The sequence below is a fragment of the Podarcis bocagei genome, assembly GCF_964188305.1.
Source record: "Podarcis bocagei genome assembly, chromosome: 8".
Classification (NCBI taxonomy): domain Eukaryota; kingdom Metazoa; phylum Chordata; class Lepidosauria; order Squamata; family Lacertidae; genus Podarcis; species Podarcis bocagei.
In genome coordinates, this window is record NC_138133.1 from 7,867,012 (window position 1) to 7,888,097 (window position 21,086).

At 45.0% G+C, this 21,086-nt stretch overlaps 1 protein-coding gene and 1 long non-coding RNA gene across 2 annotated transcripts in view; one reads left to right on the top strand and one right to left on the bottom strand.

Moving 5' to 3' along the window:
* The window catches only part of LOC308594052, a 294,546-nt gene that overhangs the window by 99,756 nt on the left and 173,704 nt on the right, over positions 1-21,086 (top strand). The gene's annotated exons all lie outside the window — the stretch shown is intronic.
* Positions 2,501-12,265, bottom strand: FAM216B (family with sequence similarity 216 member B). Its single transcript, XM_081206725.1, has 4 exons — positions 12,113-12,265; positions 9,864-9,999; positions 6,011-6,131; positions 2,501-2,639 (listed from the first exon to the last, which is right to left on the bottom strand). Exons 2-4 carry the CDS (start codon positions 9,960-9,962, stop codon positions 2,587-2,589), a joined length of 273 nt encoding a protein of 90 aa, XP_081062851.1. The 5' UTR covers positions 9,963-9,999; positions 12,113-12,265; the 3' UTR covers positions 2,501-2,586.

Below are 21,086 nucleotides of genomic sequence, written 5' to 3' on the forward strand. Positions count from 1 at the left end.
GCGGAGGTCCTGCGCTCTCTCCGCTGATTTCACTGGAAGAGTCTCGGAGCCTCCCCTCCGCAGTACTCTCCGCCTCTCCTTCCTCCCTAGTGTCCCCTGGATTTCCTTCCCCAGCGGAAGCTCTCTCTCTCTCCTTGCTAGTTCCCTCCCCTGCATCATTGGAGCGTCTTACCTCTCCTCTTGCCTCTGATGGCAGTTCCCTGACAATATATATGAATAATTCAATGACATTTTATACAGAGAGGAAAATGGAAGCTAAGATTGTGACCTAAAATTTGCCAGTGCTGAAAACATCTATTGCAAATATGACTCGTGGAGGCTACCATTACGGTATCCATGTAAGGAATTTTTTCCACACTGTAAGGAAGGTCACGTATGAATTAGACCCAGCTACCTTTTTCCAGGTATGGATGGAGAATTTTCAGCAACAGGCAGGAATGGGAACGTAAGCGCAGGAAAATCTAGGCCACATTGCACAAACAACTAGCAAGAATAGAATTTTCTGGATGGTATTCTAACCAGCCTGACTTTGTTGGATCAACATTAGACATTTTTTGGACTTAAAGAGCAGTTGTAGGAAGAAAGTCGGGGAAAACGAGGGAAGAAATTGCGGCCAAATAACAGGCTAAGAAATGGGGTGCACAAAGAGTGAAAATGAAAGCTCTGGAATGAGGCACATCAGCTTGCTTTTATCAGAACAGCCATATTTCACTGACAACCAACCTCTTGCAAAGTTTTATGGCAGGACCCTGGAAAGTAACAAAGAAGAGAGGCATTAAACCTGGTAGAGACACACTTGGCAGTCAGGAGGATGCAGCTGGAATGAAAAGGAAGGGAGCTAAACCATTCCTTTAGCAAACAGCATTTCCATTGGGGATCTAATCTCATGTTTAACACGTCCAGCATTTTGTAGGAGGGATTCAAGTGCAGACTGGGGACTTTATGACTACCAATGAAAGTAGATTAAAAGCATTCTGCACTGATAAGTGTGGGATGGAAGAATGGTGAAGGGAATGACATGTAAACACCCTGCAAGCGAATCAGGATGAATGCAGAACGAATGCTCGTTGTCATATAGCCTCCCCACATCAAAACAAACGCTCCATAAAAACGGGATGTAATCTAACTTTCATGTAAGCTTTGTACAGTATGAGCAAATCAGGATGAATGCTAGTCAGTAAACAGGTCATCTAGCGGAACCCACTGGGCTGATGCAGAATGCATGGTTATGTGTCAGTTTCCGAAAAAGCACAGAAATAGAGAGTAATAAAGGTTTATGGAGCAGCTTTTTCAGAAAGAAAGCCATCTGCCGGAAAACAACTGGTGACGCTTTTGACCTGTCAGCATACACATTGATATAAATTTTATTTGCATTTGTTACATATTTCATTTCTTATTTAAAGCTGGAAATTAATTTAAAGGTGTCAGAGACAACTTAGAGTGTCAGTTTCCATACACATCATCGTAATGCATCCAATGTTAACCTGTAATTTTCATTCTACAGTCGGAAGCTTTAAGCAATCTGTCCTATACCATCGCTCAGAGGGCCCACTCTGAAGAGGCTCCTCTCTGTAAGATGACATCGGTTTTGTACACATCTTTACCAAGTAGTTCAGAGCTGTGATTACAGATAAAGGTAAAGGTAAAGGTAAAGGTACCCCTGACTCTTAGGTCCAGTTGCAGACAACTCTGGGGTTGCGCTCTCATCTCGCTTTATTGGCCCAGGGAGCTGGCTTCCAGGTCATGTGGCCAGCATGACTAAGCCACTTCTGGCGAACCAGAGCAGCGCATGGAAATGCTGTTTACCTTCCCGCCAGAGTGGTACCTATTTATCTACTTGTACTTTGACATGCTTTTGAACTGCTAGGTGGGCAGGAGCGGGGACCGAACAACGGGAGCTCACCCCGTCATGGGGATTCGAACTGCCAACCTTCTGATCAGCAAGATAAGAGGATACAAATTCCTCCTCAGGCAAAATCTTACACTGAATCACCACTTTCATTTTATTTGAGCAAGTTTCTAGCCATTGTGTATATGTGTCTATAGAGGGGGAGGTCTGTATGTGTGTGTGTGCATGTGCATGCACACGTGTTTGAAAACAAGCAAGTTTAGGAACTGGAACATTCTGCATTCTTGGTGGTTTCCAGGTCTTGCTTCAAATATGTGTCCACTGCCCCCCATTTATCCCAGGTCTCCTTATTTCACATTTACCCTTACTATCCCCCCCCCTCCATGGCACAAAATGGCAAATTCTGCAAGATTTCAAATATCTATTTTCATATATAATGCATGCAAAATTATGGAAATTTTGAGCAGTTTTTCCTAGAAGAGAGTGTGCATTTAAAAATAAAATAAAAACAGAAAGACGAGTTACCAGCTTGCTTTGTAAGCATCTAGCGTAACTTCTGGATGTAACGTTAAATGTCCAATTCTCATGGAAGAAAAGTGATTCATCCTTTTTCACTGACCGTGAGTCATCTCTGGTTTCTTTGATTCACATTTAATTACAGAAGCCGTGCTCTGCCTTCCTGGGGTCTGTCTTCAAGGGAGGTGCAGTTCCCAGCCTTGATTCCTCTGCGGGGTTTTTTAATCTTTCAGGTAGGATGCATAATATTTGACTTGCTGCTTTGTGATGAGCCCTTAAAAATATTTTTAAAGGAGTCAATAATGGTCAAAGGCACCCGTGCATCAATACATGGGGACGAGGGGGCAAGCGGTGCGTTATTCTGATGGCCGGTTATTCCTTTGGGCTGGCAAACGTGTCCAGGACAGCTGAACAACTGGTCTAGTGTCATCACATTAGTCAGCATGTGCAGGAGAGGCCATAAAAGTTGATGGAATGAATAGGGCTCCCTGCCACGCACAGAGCATGGAGTCAGAAAATAACAACGGTAATTGCAAAAAGGAGTTGGTGAGCCTTCTGCTGTCAGCTGTTGTCCTGTGGCGATGTGACATGGTTTTCAATGATTGCAGGAGTGAAAGATGAGAAAGACCTACTTTGTGGAGCCTTAATTGTGAGATGAACGTTTCGACTCCCTCTTTCCTTTTAGAACTGCTGTTTTGTCTTTAATTTACACAAGCAAGTCTCCTGACATTGGGAGCAATCAAATAGTTTGAAAGGGGACCAGCCTGTTTCCCAGAGTGTTGGGGAAAGCGGCAAGCCTTTCCTTTAAGAAAGATGGTTCTTAGCACTAGGTAGCGATAGTTACCTTGTTCTCATAATAAATCCAGTTTAATGGGAAGGCTGCCTCTAATTTAATCAATCAGAGTTTAGCAGAACATAAAATAGAGAATGCATACTTCACAGAATAATTACATCTGATTTTACTCCCCTGTTAACTGCTTCTGTTTTGCCTGTGCATTTTTGTTATTCCTGTGACAAACAGGGCCATCAGTAGGATTTTCTGAACTTCATATTTGGTTTGTCACTAGGGCCTTCGCATTAAAAGCTTTGACAAAATAGTAAGCACTACAAGGCTAAATCATTCGTTAGTTTTACACCTGCAGTTCTGAGGCTGGGACTTGCTCATTTCTATTCTATAAATCATATTTTAAAACCCAGCCACCCGAATCAGCGAAAAAGAAAAGAAAGAGAAAATCCAGACCTGCCTTTCTGTGCACAGGTCTGGACTCTCCAGGTTTAATCATCTGCCTTCTCCAGGAAATGGCTCCAGGAGCAAGTGATTGCGCCTGTTTCTCCTACCTTACAGTTCACGCTAGAAATGGCAAGTCTACATTCTCCTGCAGAAACGATACAGGGAGCATATACAGTGGTGCCTCGCAAGACGAAATTAATCCGTTCCGTGAGTCTCTTCGTCTAGCGGTTTATTCGTCTTGCGAAGCAACCCTATTAGCAGTTTAGCGGATTAGCGCTATTAGCGGTTTAGCGGCTATTAAAGGCTTAGCGGATTAGCGGCTAAAAGGCTATTAGCGGCTTAGCGGCTTAGAAAAAGGGGGGGAGCGGAAAAAAATCGGAACACTCGCAAGACGTTTTCGTCTTGCAAAGCAAGCCCATAGGGAAAATCGTCTTGCAAAGCAGCTCAAAAATGGAAAACCCTTTCGTCTAGCGGGTTTTCCGTCTTGCGAGGCATTCGTCTTGCGGGGCACCACTGTATACTACACCAGAATACAGGTCCATCTAGCTCAGCGTTGTCTATAATACACTGACTGGAAGCAGCTCCACAGAGTTTCAGGCGCAGGTTATTCTCAGCCCTTGCTTTGGAACACACTTGTGTGTGTGTGTGTAGTAAGGTAAAGGTAAAGGGACCCCTGACCATTAGGTCCAGTCGTGACCGACTCTGGGGTTGCGGCGCTCATCTCGCTTTATTGGCCGAGGGAGCCGGCATACAGCTTCCAGGTCATGTGGCCAACATGACTAAGCCACTTCTGGCGAACCAGAGCAGCCCATGGAAACACCGCTTACCTTCCTGCTGGAGCGGTACCTATTTATCTACTTGCACTTTTTGATATGCTTTCGAACTGCTAGGTTGGCAGGAGCAGGGACCGAGCAACAGGAGCTCACCCCGTTGCGGGGATTCGAACCGCCGACCTTCTGATCGGCAAGTCCTCAGCTCTGTGGTTTAACCCACAGCGCCACCCATGTCCCATGTGTAGTAAGTGACAAATAAATAAAATAAACAATGAGCTGGCAGGGACACGCATCCGCTGTGCAAGTTTAAAAGGGGAATGTTACTCTGCTAAATTGTAGAACTTGTTAACACAAGTTGGAAAGGATATAATTAAACAATATATCCTCTCCTGCCTCCCTAAACATTCCCACAGCACTTTGGATGGGAGTTAAGCTTGGCTCCCATCTGTGGTTGCTGCCTGCCATCTTAGGTCTCCCTCATGGAAACCTACCCTTAAGTTACATCAGTCAGGGCACTGAATTAAGGGCAACTTAAGATGGCAGGTGGCCACTGCAGATGAGAGAGGAGCTTGGCTTCTGTTCAAGGGCATCCAGGGATCTAGGACAGGCATAGGCAAACTTGGCCCTTCAGATGTTTTGGGACTACAACTCCCATCATCCCTGACCACTGGTTCTGTTAGCTAGGGGTGATGGGAGTCGTAGTCCCAAAACATCTGGAGGGCCGAATTTGCCTATGCCTGATCTAGGATCTGGTGGATTGGGCTGGTGAGGAGGTCCTCAGCCAGTATCTGACCTGGCTTACTGATGGGGTCAGGCTTGCTACCTCCAGATGTTCAGGACTGAATCAAGGTCAGGGTGTCTCAAACTTGTGTCTCCAGCTGTTTAGGGACTACAGTTCCCATCATCCCTGACCACTGGTCCTGTTAGCTGGGGATGATGGGAGTTGTAATCCAACAACAGCTGGAAGCCCAAGTTTGGGAAACACTGACCTTTTGAATGCAAACAATGGCTTGTATCACTGAGCTAAAACCTTGAATTGAACATGAAAAGTCTGGGAGAACACAGAAGCTGTCTTTTCTGAATCACAGAACTGATCACACAATCTTTTTAATGCTAACTCTTCATTTTGAAGTCTTTGTTCCTGAGTGGCTCTCCTAGAGAAGGTTTCCAATCCTAGTTTTAACGTCAAGCGTTTGTGAGACATGTGGAGGAAAGCCCCCGGTGTTTTGTGCGTCTGGGAGAAATGTGTTGGTTTGATATTTTTCTAAGGCTGCTACGAGAGCTAAACATTTATTCTAAAGCATTTGTCTTTCAGCTGTCTCTGTGTGTGTTTGTATCATTTCTGCGGAGAGGAACCGAAGACAAACTGCACAGTGGATGAATGTAGCATAAATAACACCAGACCTACATCATTTCACTGCCTGTTCTTCCCCTCATCCCTGCTGAGAACGGCAGAGCCTCTTGGCTGAAGACTGTGTGAACTCTGCCTATAAACCACCATGTGCTCCGGCTGTGTGTCTGATGTACCTTCATGGCCCATAAACCTTGCCTCATAATCCCCTCAAGTCTCCGGATTTTCTCTGCTGCTCTCCAATTTCTCGGAGGTGCTGATGCAAGGAGATGCCTTGGCTGAACACTCACCCTGCACGTTCTGGTGCTGGAGATTGATCACATACCGACGGTACAACATTTCCCTCGGCGCTTTGCTGTCATATATTCTCATAATGCTGTAAAAGTAGCGCTTCTGTCCTCTTTTCAAATCCTGTCGGAACAAGGCCTAGACTAGTTACAGATGGCAAACAGCACCCCAAACCCCCACCACCACCCAAACAATGCAAAATGAGAATGTACGAGGACCCTGGAATTCCTTCGCTCCCTCTTTTGTCATGGAAAAAGCAAAGCAACCAAGGCAGAAATGTGCTGAGGTAGAAAATAGCCAGGGCTGCAAAGCTAGATTATTATAATGTATTCTACATTGGGCTGCCTTTGACAACAGTCCAGAGATTGCAGCTGGGGCAGAATGATGACTGAATGGCGCTGCAGCATGTGGTCATATAGCCACCAATATTGTGGGATTTGAGCTGGCTGCCTGACTGCTACAGGGTCCAATTCAAGGTTTTAGTACTGGTTTATAAAGTCCTTCATGCCTTGGCACCTGGCTGTATTCCTCTCCCATATCATCCATCCCAGGTCTTACAGTTGGTGGTGAGAGTGGTTCTCTGTCACCCTGAGAGGTGAGACAAGCGTGGGTTTCTGCCATCAAATAAAGACACCCCAATTCCCCCAGGCATTTGGGGTGAACCATTTTTTTAAAAAATGTATTTTTATTAAAGATTTTCTTGGTTTACAAAAGTATGTGCAATCTCTCTCTCTCTCTCTTTTCCCCAAGTAACATTTTTTACTGATCCGTTTCATTTGTTGAGACATTAGGAAGAAAAGGGGGGAAGAGGTGGAGGGGGGAAAGGCGAGTGGGGGTGGGGTCGGGTGGCGAAGTTTCTATTTTACTTAATATTTGTGGCGTTTTGTGTCGACGTCGCTTGTGCAGGTTCTCTGCTGTTCACTTGTGTTCCTTTGGTGGTGAGAGAGGTTGGGGTTGGCCTAGGGTGTGGCTGTTCATTTGTGGTTGGCTGTGGTGGTCTTTGTTTTCATGTGTGAGTGGGGGTTGGTGGGTGTTTTGGTTCAGGTTAGCCATATTTATTTGTATGCTGTTGGTGGATTTTTTCATTGTCTTGTTGGGCTGTGTATGTGATAAAGGGGAGCCATACCGGGGTGAAGGCGTCTTCTTCTATTTGTCCCCGTGTCAGTTTCAGTTTATTGGTTAATTTTTCTAGTAAGGCTGTTTCCCATACTGTTTGGTACCATTGGTCCATGCTTACTCCTGACAGGTCTCTCCAGTGTCTGGTTATGTTTCTGGCTGCTGAAAGGAGGTGGGTTATGAGTTCTTTGTGGTGTAAATGAGCACTATTGTCTTGGAAGATGTTTAGTAGGGCCAATTCTGGGGTGATTTCTAATGCTTGCTTGGTTATTTTACATATTTCTTGTATGGCTGTTGTCCAGAATAGTTGGATTTTGGGGCACTCCCACCACATGTGAAGGTATGTGCCTGTGGAGGTGCACCCTCTCCAGCATTTTGGTGAGGTTCCTGGGCATATTAGCACTAGTTTTCTTGGTGTTGGGTACCACCTGTAGGTGAGTTCCAGAGAGGCCTAGGGCTGCCAGACCTTCGGGGTTTATCTGAAGTCTCCTGGTCTGGCACCTGCCTCCCCCTAGATTGCAAGGAGGGCTTTAATCTTCTTGTCACAAAGACTGTGCGTTCAGCCTTCAAGCTTCACTTCTCATTTAAAGACAAATCAAATCCACACACCCTGAAACAGTACATGAACTAAAACATAGCTGTACTTCGGGATTTTCACTTAATCTTATTATGTGGTACAGTTCTCCAAACAGTGTTCACAAAATGCACATATCCGAGGAAATTGTGCACTGACAGGAATGGATATTAATGAAGGTAACATACAAAAATGCATAACATTCGGGATAGTTGCTTGCAAAGAAATTTGTGATGGCCTGGGAATCCGATTCAGAGGCTGAACCTGAGGAATCCCAGCCTGCACAGAAGTCCCCGCCTCCAGGGCCGGCTGAGCTGGGGCAGGGGCTTGAACCTGAAGGGCCCTCACCTGTGCCGGATCCTCAGGAGCAGACACCAGCTGAATCCGCCCTGGCTCCGGAGGTGATGGAGGAGCCATTGCCTGCAGGTGCTCCTCTCCCAGCCCTGTCAGGGGAAGGTGAGGTTGCCTCTGGGTCCAGTAACCCTCCAGCCTCTCCTGAGCTGCAGAGGCTCAGGGCAGAGAGGCGGAGGGAACTAAGTTCTCACAGGAGGAGTGCTCGCCTTAAGGCCAGGAGAGGCAAGTCACCTGTGGACCAGGGCTGCCCCAGGCCTCAGAGGAGATAAAGGCCAGTCAGCCCAGTCCCTGGCTGACCTGCTCTCCTGAGGTCTGCCAGGCACCCTGACCTGCTCTCCTGAGTTCCTGACCATGCCTGACTCCTCGCTTTGGACCTTGCTTCGCCCCTGATGGACAGCCTCCTTACCCTCGACCTAGGACCGGACTTAGACCACACTGCACGGTAACACCCCCCCCACCCCCCCGGGACCAGCACAAAATTGTACATTAGTCAAAACTGCATACAAAATGTGTTTGTTCACACTAAAAATGCTGATGCGTTTTCATCAGGACTTTTAAAAAACAGACTTGCAAATAGCTGCAGAAATGTGAGTACCTAATTCAAGACTGGAAAAATGAGAAACTGAGAAAACTGAAAATAACGGTCTTCCATCCCTACTTCTCCAAAAAGCAGTAATTTGGGGAAGTCTTGCAGATGGCAGTGCTCACCTGGGAAATGGGACACAGCCCTGGTGTTCTTAGATGTCAGAGTGCAGCACATTGAGGATGACACTGTGAAACAAGACAGGAGACCCACTCTGCACTAAGAACAGGAGACCTTTCTAAGCTAAGGTTAACAGATTTTTTTCAATGAATCTGGGGACACAATAAATAAATAAATACTACACATTCGGAACGTTGATGCTGCAGCAATGGCGGTGGCAGTGAGCAGCCACTGTCTTGACCTCAACCACCAGGTTTCCTCTTCCTCCGAAGCTTCTATCTCCTTTCTCCATGAGCGTGGGCAACCCCTGAGTTGTTGGTTCTTCGGTAGTGGTGGTGGTGAAGCGGTGCGTGGTGGGTCAGGCATGGAAGGCGGAGAAGGAGGGCCGAGAGCGGCGGCTCGGGCAGCACAATGCCTCCCTTCCCACTGGAGCAGCCCCAATCCCATTCCTACTTGCGTACAAGCAGGAGGGGATGGGGATCGCTCAGCTGGGAATGGGAGGCTTCACACTGCCTTACAGAGCAGCCCCATCCCAACTCCTACTTGTGTGCAAGCAGGAGGGGGCAGGGATCCCTCAGCTGGGAAGAGAGGCTTCCCGTTGCCTAACTGAGAGATCCCTGCACCCTCCTGCTTGCACGCAAGCTCGGATAGGCAGTGTGAAGCCTCCCTTCAGTGATGAAATCCCCGCCCCACTCCTGCTTGCATGCAAGTAAGAGTTGGGAGGCTGCTCCAATAGGCAGCATGAAGCCTCCCTTCGCAGCTGAGTTGCTGGGGTCAGGGAAGGTGGAGGCAGCCCGGAAGCTGCATCTTTGAGCCTCTGCACCACCATCATATGGGGACTTCTGAGCAGCTCCTGAAGCCAGCCAGAGCCAACTGCTCCGGGCTGCAGAGACTGCCGCTGCTGCGTTTCCCGGGGACATTAGATGAAATCCGGGGACATTCCGGGGATAGAATTTGTCCAGGGACTTATTCACAAATTCATGGACTCTCCCTGGGAAACAGGGATGTCTGGTAACCCTATTCTAAGCACCAAGAACTGTTTTATTTAATAAAGGGCTTAGGTCGTGAGATTGGCACAGCTCTAATGTCAGCAGTCCTCCTCAGATACCTTCATTAAGGAGGTGTCCTGAGCAGATGAAGGGATCTGTATTCGTGGAAGTATAGGACCATGGCAGACGCTGGGCTTTCTTTTCCAGTTGTCTCCCATCCTTATCCTGTTTCCATGCAACAGAAGGTAAATCAACCTGTGATAACAGAGAAAAGTGAGTCAACTGTGAGAGCCAGTGTGCTGTAGTGGTTAAGAGCAGTAGACTCGTAATCTGGGGAACCGGGTTCGTGTCCCCGCTCCTCCACATGCAGCTACTGGGGGACCTTGGGCCAGTCACACTTCTCTGAAGTCTCTCAGCCCCACTCAATTCACAGAGTGTTTATTGTGGGGGAGGAAGGGAAAGGAGAATGTTAGTCGCTTTGAGACTCCTTTGGGTAGTGATAAAGTGGGATATCAAATCTAAACTCTTCCTCCTCCTCCTCCCCTTCTTCTTCTTCTCATTGAGAGGCATGCCTTTGTTTCCTAAAAAGAACTATGTAGCCAAGGTGAAACTGAACAATTATGTTTAGTTTGCACCTCAAATTCCATTAAGGAAGGTTTTTAAAGGGCTTCCATATTTCGGGGCCCCATGTGCTTATTTTATTCAGGAAGACCTGTGTGACTTGGCAGATCCTTGGGCCTTTCTGCACAGACTGATCACTAATTCTGTGGATTTTGATGCCAATTGTGCATGCTATGAAAGTACTGCGTTTGTTTTGGTACCAATTATGACGTTTTCCCAAAAGTTACTTGTTTACTTCTTCTCCAATGACTTCAGGGCATGTGGTCCTCTTTCCTCCCAATTTTATCCTTCAGGCAATTTTTCAATGTCTGAGCTGGGTTGAGAGCTCCGTTTCATTTACGAGCAAGGGCATGAAGTTCTGTTTCCCCAGTCAAGTACTCTAGGCCCCACACACCTTGTCAAATGGTAGCAACCGTGAGGAGGTCTGTTGCCCCCATGGAAACTTCTCCTAGGTCTCTACTTGGCCACTGCAGGGAGAAAGGTGCTGCACTAGAGGAAACTTTCGTCTGATCATTTATATTCTTACATTGTGAATCTTCTCCTGGTCCAGATCTCTTTGCTGTTTACTTTCTAGCCACAAGACCATGCTTTATCAATCTGTGTCCAAACACTTTTTGTTTTGCTCTGCTGCCTTCCCGCAGGAAAACCCGCTCTTTACTGCCAAATCGGAGCAAACAGCAATGCAAGTTTTCTATGGATTGCCGTTTGATCCGATTCAGCAGTAAAGAGCGGGTGTCCAAGGGAAAAGCACTGGGGAGGGGGAGCGCTGAGACGCAGACCTGGACAGCCCAGGCCTGTGCCTAGAAATGTGCAGCAAAGGTAAGTGTGGATGAGTATCCCTGGTTTAAACAGCACAGTGACCGAATTGCAACCTTCTTTTTGCCCAAATTGGCTATTCCACAAAAAGGGGTTATGAACAATGTTATTCAGTTTAAAATAGGTTCAGTCTATGCACAGTGACAAAATTAAAAGCCTAAAAAAAACCACACCTGAACCATGATGAAAATGGGGTTCAAATCATAAATCAGCCCTCCTGGGGCAGCCACTCCTTCATTTTAATCTGCTTTAAAGGGTAAAAGGTAAAGGGACCCCTGACCATTAGGTCCAGTCGTGGCCGACTCTGGGGTTGCGGTGCTCATCTCGCTTTATTGGCCGAGGGAGCCGGCGTACAGCTTCCGGGTCATGTGGCCAGCATGACTAAGCCGCTTCTGGCGAACCAGAGCAGTGCACGGAAACACCGTTTATCTTCCCGCCGGAGCGGTACCTATTTACCTACTTGCACTTCATGCTTTTGAACTGCTAGGTTGACAGGAGCAGGGACCGAGCAACGGGAGCTCACCCCGTCACGGGGATTCGAACCGCCGACCTTCTGATCGTCAAGTCCTGGGCTCTGTGGTTTAACCCACAGCGCCACCCACGTCCCTCGTTTTAAAGGGTACTTGTGAGAATAAAATGAAGGAGGAGCTTATAAAATACCCTTGAACATAGGATTACTCTTGAACCCTTGGCATAATAAATAAGTAATGATAATGTCACCTAGTTACTAAACCTTATCATATAATTATATTTTCTACACCGATGATTGCTCACGATTCCCTTTTAATTCTGGCCAAAGTAATGCTGGAAACATCACGACACTTTAAAAAAAAATCTTGCTTACTGAGGACTAAAATGCCCACCACCACCAATTTAAATTGTTTCAAATTTTACATGTTTAAATATACATAGGCTGAAACATTCAACTAACCCAGGTATTGCTTTGCAAATCTGTAGCCTCCTCCTCCAGATTGCTGGAATTTAAAAGATTCCATATGAAGTCAGATTCATCGATCGCAGCACTTTTTCTTCACGAGACAATTATTAATATTAGATTCGTTATCTCCCAGGAGCTTCAGGTTCTGTTGACAACTATCCTAGCAACGGGTGGGGGTGAGGGGGGTGGGAACGGAGCGTGGCTGAATGCCCAAAGCAACCCTCCAATTGGTCTATTCATTTTGTCAACATGTTTCTCCCTAGTACACGCCTGGCCATTATGGATTTGGCTTTCTCCAAGCAACTAAACTAAACAATTGCCAGCCTTTGTGCGGTGGACATGTGCTAATTTGTAAGCAGGAAAATGACACTTGTGGGAAGAAAAAAGCACACACCTTTTCCAACCGCTCACCTGAACATGTGACCTTCCTCCAATTAAATGTATTGTGGTTTGGAGTGAAGATGTCAGGTGATAGCAGCACTCTGTACACAGTAGCTGATCTGAGGTTAGCATTTCACGCACGGAATCCATCACTTGATGCCATAGCCTTTATGTGGTGAACATTCCTTTACTGTACAGTGGTACCTCAGGTTAAGTACTTAATTCGTTCCGGAGGTCCGTACTTAACCTGAAACTGTTCTTAACCTGAAGCACCACTTTAGCTAATGGGGCCTCCCGCTGCTGCTGCACCGCCGAAGCACAATTTCTGTTCTCATCCTGTAGCAAAGTTCTTAACTCGAGGTAATATTTCTGGGTTAGCGGAGTCTGTAACCTGAAGCGTATGTAACCTGAGGTACCACTGTATTGGCAAATATTGTTCTGTAACTCTCCCACCCAAACGCTGCAGAAAACAACATTTTAAGAAGTTCTATCCAAACAAGTGCACTGTGAGCCTCTGCTCCCAAATGCATTTATTTTTTTCCATTTGCATGCTGTTGCCATCCATCCAAGGAAATGAAGCAAACTGAGTTTCAAAGCAAAGTAAGGATTTACGTTCGGATTTCCTGAATCTTCTGAAGTTCCTGCTGTAGTCAGTACAGAATGTAGAGCAACCTGACTCAGGTGTGGGTTTCTCCCTGACTCCCCCTCCCCTGCCCAATAGTTTGTTTTGTTTTGTTTGTTCTTTAGGTGAAAAGCCACCTTGGAAACTGCAACTGAGAGCAAAAGACTGACAGGAGAGGGGCAGTTCTTTCCCGCTGGCCATTTCATTTCTCTCTCTCTCTCTCTTTTGAAAATGAAATTCAAAAAGTTCATTTAATTTGTATATTTCTGAGGAATACACTTCATGCAGTGGACCACAAACATTTGCTCTGTTTACTGAGCTACCAAGGGTCATGCCTAATTTAAGGTGCTCATATATGCACTGCCTAAAAATAAAAGACATTCATTTGCATAAATTTGCATATGCTGATTTATATGTATGGATACAAATTTAGAAGTGAATGCGATAATTTAAATTAAATGCAATACATCTCACCACAGTGGGGTGGACCTTGACCAGGTGGCCTGTGGGCTTGGTCTTTTTCTCCAGGTGCTAATTTGATAGGCTGCTACTCTCCTTTCTTAAGAGGTTTTTTTAAAAAAAAGTTTTTAAATCTTTAAATCAAACTTGGCTGGACGGCCCTTCAAACAGAGGACTCCTTCAAACAGACATCTGAAGGCAGCTCTGTTTAGGGAAGCTTTTTATGTTTGAAGTTTTATTCTGTTTTTACTGTTCTGTTAAGGGACGCGGGTGGCGCTGTGGGTTAAACCACAGAGCCTAGGACTTGCCGATAGGAAAGTTGGCGGTTCGAATCCCTGTGACGGGGTGAGCTCCCGTTGCTCAGTCCCTGCTCCTGCCAACCCAGCAGTTTGAAAGCACGTCAAAGTGCAAGTAGATAAATAGGTACCGCTCCGGTGGGATGGTAAACAGCGTTTCCGTGCGCTGCTCTGGTTCGCCAGAAGCAGTTTAGTCATGCTGGCCACATGACCCGGAAGCTGTACGCCGGCTCCCTTGGCCAATAAAGTGAGATGAGTGCTGCAACCCCAGAGTCGGTCATGACTGGACCTAATTGTCAGGGGTCCCTTTACCTTTACTAATGTTCTGTTGAAAGCCACCCAGAGTGGCTGGGGAAACCCAGCCAGATGGGTGAGATAGAAATAATAAGTTGTTGTTGTTGTTGGCGGCCATCTTGGTGAAGTTTTAATTGGCCCTGTGGTGCTTTAAGAATCATTTCTTCAAAACAGTTCCTCTACTTTCCACCCTGGTGGGAAGTCCATGTGTGACTGTAAAGAAAGGTGGAGAATAAGGATTTTCTGCAGCCCTCTTGGCAAATATTTGCCTCTAAAACAAATTCATCAGCTCAAACATATGTTCAATTGGTGGACTTTGTTTTGTGTGATCAGTAGATGCCACTCAAGGGTGTTCAGTCACCATTATGATTGTTGGAACAGGACTTAACAAATGGACATAAGAGCAGGAAAATGAACGGATCCTCCTCTTCCTTATTCAACATCCTGAAAGGAAAGTCGTTTAAGATGCAGATATTATCCCCTTTTCCCTTTCGGCCTTCTTCTCACACAGAAGCGGCAGCTCAGGGCAAGCAAAGTAGGTCTGGAGCTGGTTGGTGCCATGATGGTTGACCAACTGGGACCTTGTCTGTTTTTTTCTCAAAGGCATTGCATGCCAGACAAATCTCCTTCCTTCCTTCCTTCCTTCTTTTCTTTCTTTTGAGTTACAACTGTGGTGGCTCAAGGGAATGCTGTGTACATAGTGTATCTTGATTTCAGCAAGGCTTCTGACATGATATTCCTCCATTCATATTCTTGCAATGGAAGCTGGTAAAATGTGGACTGGACTGTTAGGGTGGATCTTTAGCTGGTTGACTAACCAAACCCAAAGAGTGCTCATCAGAGGTGCCAGCTTCCGAAGAAGAATTTGGGGGCTTGCGGTGTGCTGCACATGACTTTGGACGCGTTATTTCAGGACATCAGAGGAGCTGGGGCAGAGCCAAGCATGGCAGCAGCAGCAGCAGCACACCTTCAATGGCCATGGTTTCTCTGCTGCTGCTGCCACTAGATTGGGGCCTCCTGACTCCTTCCCCTCCACAGTAGGAGGAGGAGGAGGAGCAGCTGGCCTGGGGCTGTGCTTGGCTCTGCAATTGGCCTCCTCTACCACTTTTGGACATTGGGGGCAGTCCTCTCCCTGAAAATATTCAACGGCATGAATAAGAATAAGAATAATATATTATTATTTATATCCCACCCATCTGGCTGGGTTTCCCCAGCCACTCTGGGAGACTTCCAACAAAATATTAAAATACAATAATCCTTCAGATATTAAAAGCTTCCCTAAACAGGGCTGCCTTCAGATGTCTCCTAAAAGTCTAGTAATTGTTTTTCTCTTTGACATATGGTGGGAGGGCGTTCCACAGGGCAGGTGTCACTACCAAGAAGGCCCTCTGCCTGGTTCCCTGTAACCTCGCTTCTCACAGTGAGGGAACCACCAGAAGGCCCTCAGCACTGAACCTCAGTGTCCGGGCAGAACGGTGCACCTCCATGGACAGCTGTGAGTCCAGAATGACTCCCAGGCTGTGCACCTGGTCCTTCAGGGGCACAGTTACCCCATTCAGGACCAGGGAGTCCTCCACACATGCCTGTCCCCTATCCTCCAAAAACAGTACTTCTGTCTTGTCAGGATTCAGCCTCAATCTGTTAGCCACCATCCATCCTCCAACTGCCTCCAGACACTCACACAGGACCACAAGGGCTTAGCCCCTAGGAGGTGGCACCCCTGGTGCTCATTAATGGTTCCCTATCCTTCTAGACCATAAAGAAGGCTGATCGCCGAAGAATTGATGCTTTTGAATTATGGTGCTGGAGGAGACTCTTGAGAGTCCCATGGACTGCAAGAAGATCAAACCTCTCCATTCTGAAGGAAATCAGCCCTGAGTGCTCACTGGAAGGACAGATCCTGAAGCTGAGGCTCCAATACTTTGGCCACCTCATGAGAAGAGAAGACTCCCTGGAAAAGACCCTGATGTTGGGAAAGATGGAGGGCACAAGGAGAAGGTGACGACAGAGGACAAGATGGTTGGACAGTGTTGTCGAAGCTACCAGCGTGAGTTTGACTAAACTGCGGGAGGCAGTGGAAGACAGGAGTGTCTGGCGTGCTCTAGTCCATGGGGTCATGAAGAGTCGGACACGACTCAACGACTAAACAACAACAATCCTTCTAGGAAAAAAATTGACAAGTGGCGTGCCTTTAGGGTCTGTTCTGGGCCCGTTGTTGTTCAACATCTTTAGAAACAACTTGGACGAAGGATTTGAGGGGCTGCCCATCAAATCTGCAGATGACACCAAACTTGGAGGGGCAACGAATGCCACAGAAGGCAGAATCAGGATTCAACATAACCTTAACCAGAATGCCTATCTGTCATGGATGCTTTAGTTGAGATTCCTGCATTGCAGGGGAATGGACTCTACAATTCTGTCATGAATCTAATTATAATTTATGGTTTGGGGGCAGGTCCCGATAATCTCTACATCCAGTGAAGCATTAGAATTAGCTACATATAAAGACCTAGCAAGCTTATTGAGAAACAACACAATCCCCTACAGGTGGGAATTCCCTCAAGGATTATCTTTCACCTTGAAAGGGAGGAAGGTAAGAATCAGAACAGCAGAGGAGCAAGAAAAGTTCCTAAACGACCACGGGGAGGACCTTCGGAAAGGAGTAGCAGGAGCTTGGCCACCTCCTTCGTTTGGCCTCAACCCGGTTCCACCTCCAGATAAAGAAGACAAAGGAGACACCCCTACTGGTAAATAAACTGATCCAGGATGTCTCTGCAGCTTCTTAGTTGGAATATTCATGGCGCAAACTCTCCCGAGAAAAGGAAAAAAATCTTTCATATATTGAGAAAAGAACAACTGGACGTCATTTGCCTTCAAGAAACACATGTGACTAGGCTCCACAGGAGAGTGCTAATTAATAAGAGACTAGGCCAAGAATTTATTTCATCAGACAAGGTTAAAAAAAGAGGAGTAGTGATCTATGCAAAGGAGAGCCTAGCACCAAAATTGGTTTTTAAAGATGAACAAGGAAGAATTTTGGCGATTGAAATACAATCACAAGGAGAAAAATTTTTGATAGTTGGAATATATGCACCAAACGATGGGAAATCGGAATTTTATAAGAGGCTGCATGAGATAATGCTGGACCACATTGACTATACCAACATTATCCTGATGGGAGACATGAATGGGGTAGTCTCCACGTACATGGATAAGTCACAAAACCAAAATTTGAACAAAGACGGCAGACTTCCAAAGACTTTTTTTGAACTGACAGACAATATGGACTTGATTGACATCTGGAGGACAAAGAACCCTCTAGGTAAGGAGGGAACATTCTTTTCTGAGGCCCACCTATCTTGGACAAGAATCGACCAAATCTGGATATCTAGAGGACTGGCACCTAAGACAAGAAAAATAGAGATCTGCCCCAAAACTTGCTCCGACCATAACGCTTTGAAAATGGACTTGAGACTCACACCAGCTGGATCCTTCAGATGGAGAATGAATGACCACTTGTTTAGAGATCAGGAGATCGTGAAGAAGGCCCAAAAAACGTTGAAAGACTATTTTGAAATAAATTTGAATACCTCGGTGGAAAAGAAAATAATCTGGGACGCGAGTAAAGCTGTTATGAGAGGGTTCCTGATACAACAGAACACTATTAAGAAAAAACTCTGGAATGGTAAAAAGGACAAGATTTTGGACAAAATAAGAGATGGAGAGAAAAAGCTGAGACTAAATCCAAAATCAAAAGAAGTTTTAAGAGAAATAAAATTCTACCAAACACAATATACGAAATTGATAAACCAAGAAATTGAATGGAAAATTAAACAGATGAAACAAAGATCATTTGAATCGGCAAACAAATGTGGGAAGCTGCTGGCATGGCAGCTGAAAAAGAGACAAAAATTGAACTTTGTTACCAATCTGGAGGTCGAAGGTGAATGTATTCAGAAACCAGAAGAGATTAGAAAGTGTTTCCAGAGATATTTTAAAAAACTCTATACCCAAGGACCCCAAGCAGAGATAGAAATAAATAACTTCTTAAAAAGTCATGGCCTTCAAAAGCTAACACAAGACAAACAAACAGCCCTGAACTATAAAATAACACAACAGGAAATTGAAAGTGCCATTCAGAACATGCAAACAGGCAAATCCCCAGGCCCAGACGGACTTACCTCCAAATACTATAAGACACTGAAGGAATATTTGATACAGCCACTAATGGAGGTATGTAATCAGATTTTGGAAGGGAAGGGGGCACCAGAATCGTGGAAAGAGGCATTCATCACCCTGATACCAAAATTGGAATCTGAAAAGACTCAACTTAAGAATTATCGTCCCATCTCACTCCTAAATGTGGATTACAAAATTTTTGCTGATATTTTAGCAAACAGACTGAAAAAAGTTTTGAATGAAGTAATTCATAAGGACCAAGCAGGCTTTCTCCCTGGTAGACATTTGTCTGATAACACTAGGAATATTATTGATGTCTTGGAGTTACTACAGACAAATATGAATACGAAAGCAGCTTTGATTTTTATAGACGCGGAGAAGGCCTTTGACAATATATCTTGGAAATTTATGAAGAAAAATTTGGAAGGGATGGGAGTGGGAAGGGCGTTTCAAAATGGTATCGAAGCAATCTATTCAGAACAAAAGGCTAAATTGATAGTAAATAGTGTGGTGACAGAGGAGTTTAAAATTGAAAAAGGGACACGACAGGGGTGCCCCCTATCACCCTTGTTATTTATTTCTGTCCTGGAGGTGTTGCTGAATTTGATTAGGAGGGATCAGCTGGTGGAAGGAATACAGGTCGGAGAAAAACAATACAAATTGAAGGCCTTTGCAGATGACTTGGTTTTGACATTACAGGAGCCAGAAGCTAGCACAAAAAGAGCTTTAGAACTAATTTCTGAGTTTGGTCGGGTGGCGGGATTCAAGTTGAACAAACAAAAAACTAAGGTTTTGGCAAAAAACTTGACACCTTCAGAAATAGACGGGTTCCAGAAGGAAACAGAATTAAATGTGGTTACAAAAGTGAAATACCTGGGGGTTAACTTGACTGGGAGAAATTTGAATCTATTTAAAGATAATTATGAAAAATGCTGGTCGGAAATTAAAAAGGACTTAGAAACTTGGTCAAGATTGAAACTTTCCTTGTTGGGAAGAATTGCAGCAGTTAAGATGAATGTATTGCCAAGAATGTTGTTTCTGTTTCAAACCCTCCAGATCGTGGACAGAGTGGAATGTTTTGGAAAGTGGCAGAGGGATATCACGAAGTTTGTCTGGCAGGGCAAAAAGCCCCGAATAAAATTTAAGATACTAACAGATGCAAAGGAAAGAGGGGGGTTTGCCCTGCCGGACTTAAGATTGTATTATGAAGCTGCATCCTTCTGCTGGATGAAGGATTGGTTTCTGTTAGAAAACACTGATGTCCTAGATCTGGAAGGGCATAGTAATGCTTTTGGGTGGCATGCATATTTGTGGTACGACAAGGTAAAGCTTCATAAACTGTTTAAAAACCATATTGTCAGGAAAGCTCTATTCATTGTCTGGACTAAATATAAGGACTTACTTGAAAGTAAGACCCCGAGGTGGTTATCACCGACGGAGGCTAAAGCCATTAAACTACGTAACATGGGGAGTGGCTGGGCAAAATACTGTGAGTTAATTGAAAGAGATGGTGATACTTGGAGGTTGCAGAGCTTTGAAAAATTGAAGGGAAAGGTGCGAGACTGGTTTCATTATGCCCAAATTCTAGAGGTGTTTAAAAAGGATAAAAAAATTGGTTTCCAGGTGGAAAAATCAAAACTAGAGACAGAACTACTTGAACCTAAGACGAAAGTGCTTTCAAGAATGTATAACTTGTTGCTTAAATGGAATACTCAAGACGAGACAGTTAAATCAGCTATGATAAAATGGGCTCAGGACATTGGGTACAACATTATGTCTGAAGACTGGGAAAGGTTATGGACCACCGGTATGAAATTCACGGCATGTAGTGCCTTAAAAGAAAACATTATGAAAATGGTATACAGGTGGTACATGACCCCAGTCAAACTTGCAAAGATATACCATCGGTCTGACAATAAATGTTGGAAATGTAAGGAGGCTGAAGGAACACTCTTTCACCTCTGGTGGACATGCCCGAGGGTGAAGGCTTTTTGGGAAATGATTTATAATGAGTTGAAAAAGGTGTTTAGGTACACCTTTCACAAGAAACCAGAGGCCTTCCTCCTGGGCATTGTGGGCCAGAGAGTGTCAAAGAAAGATAGAACTTTCTTTTTATATGCAACTACAGCAGCAAGAATCCTTATAGCTAAACATTGGAAGGCACAGGAGTTACCCACGCTGGAAGAGTGGCATTCGCAGAAGATGGACTACATGGAATTAGCCGAAATGACAGGCAGAATCCGAGATCTGGGAGAAGAGGAAGTGGAAGAGGACTGGAAAAAATTTAAGGACTATCTACAAAAACACTATAAGTTATATGAATGTTGAGAATTTGCTAAGCCTTTGGAAAAAACATGCTTCAGTATTGAGATTGGTAAATGATGGAAACCAAGTTATGATCTAGAAAAGTATAAATTGCAGACTATATAACCAAATGAAAACACAAAAACATATGAAATAAGGTATTAATTTGCTGTTTATTTTTATTGTAAAGAAAGCAGGGGATGGAGGACGTGGGGAAGTCCGGTTGATCATGAAAATTGATTTGAAAAAGTGAACTTTCTTTTATAATTTCTTTTTTCTTTCTGTAAAACCGCTTTTGTTGTGTTACTGACGATGTATTCCGACCTTGGAAAAAAAGCAATAAAAAAAAAAATTATTACAAAAAAAAAAATAGAATTTGAGCAAGCTCATAAATTCATTGCAGTGATTTGGATTAGATTGCCCCTGGCAGACC

What these genes read in the sequence shown, in the direction of transcription:
- FAM216B (XM_081206725.1), bottom strand. Translation starts at nt 9,962, where the DNA reads ATGGGAGACAACTGGAAAAGAAAGCCCAGCGTCTGCCATGGTCCTATA. An exon ending in AGGACACCTCCTTAATGAAG is followed by an intron (nt 6,132 to 9,863) that starts GTATCTGAGGAG and finishes TTGTTCCGACAG; the next exon opens with GATTTGAAAAGAGGACAGAA. An exon ending in CCAGCACCAGAACGTGCAGG is followed by an intron (nt 2,640 to 6,010) that starts GTGAGTGTTCAG and finishes AATATTTTTAAG; the next exon opens with GGCTCATCACAAAGCAGCAA.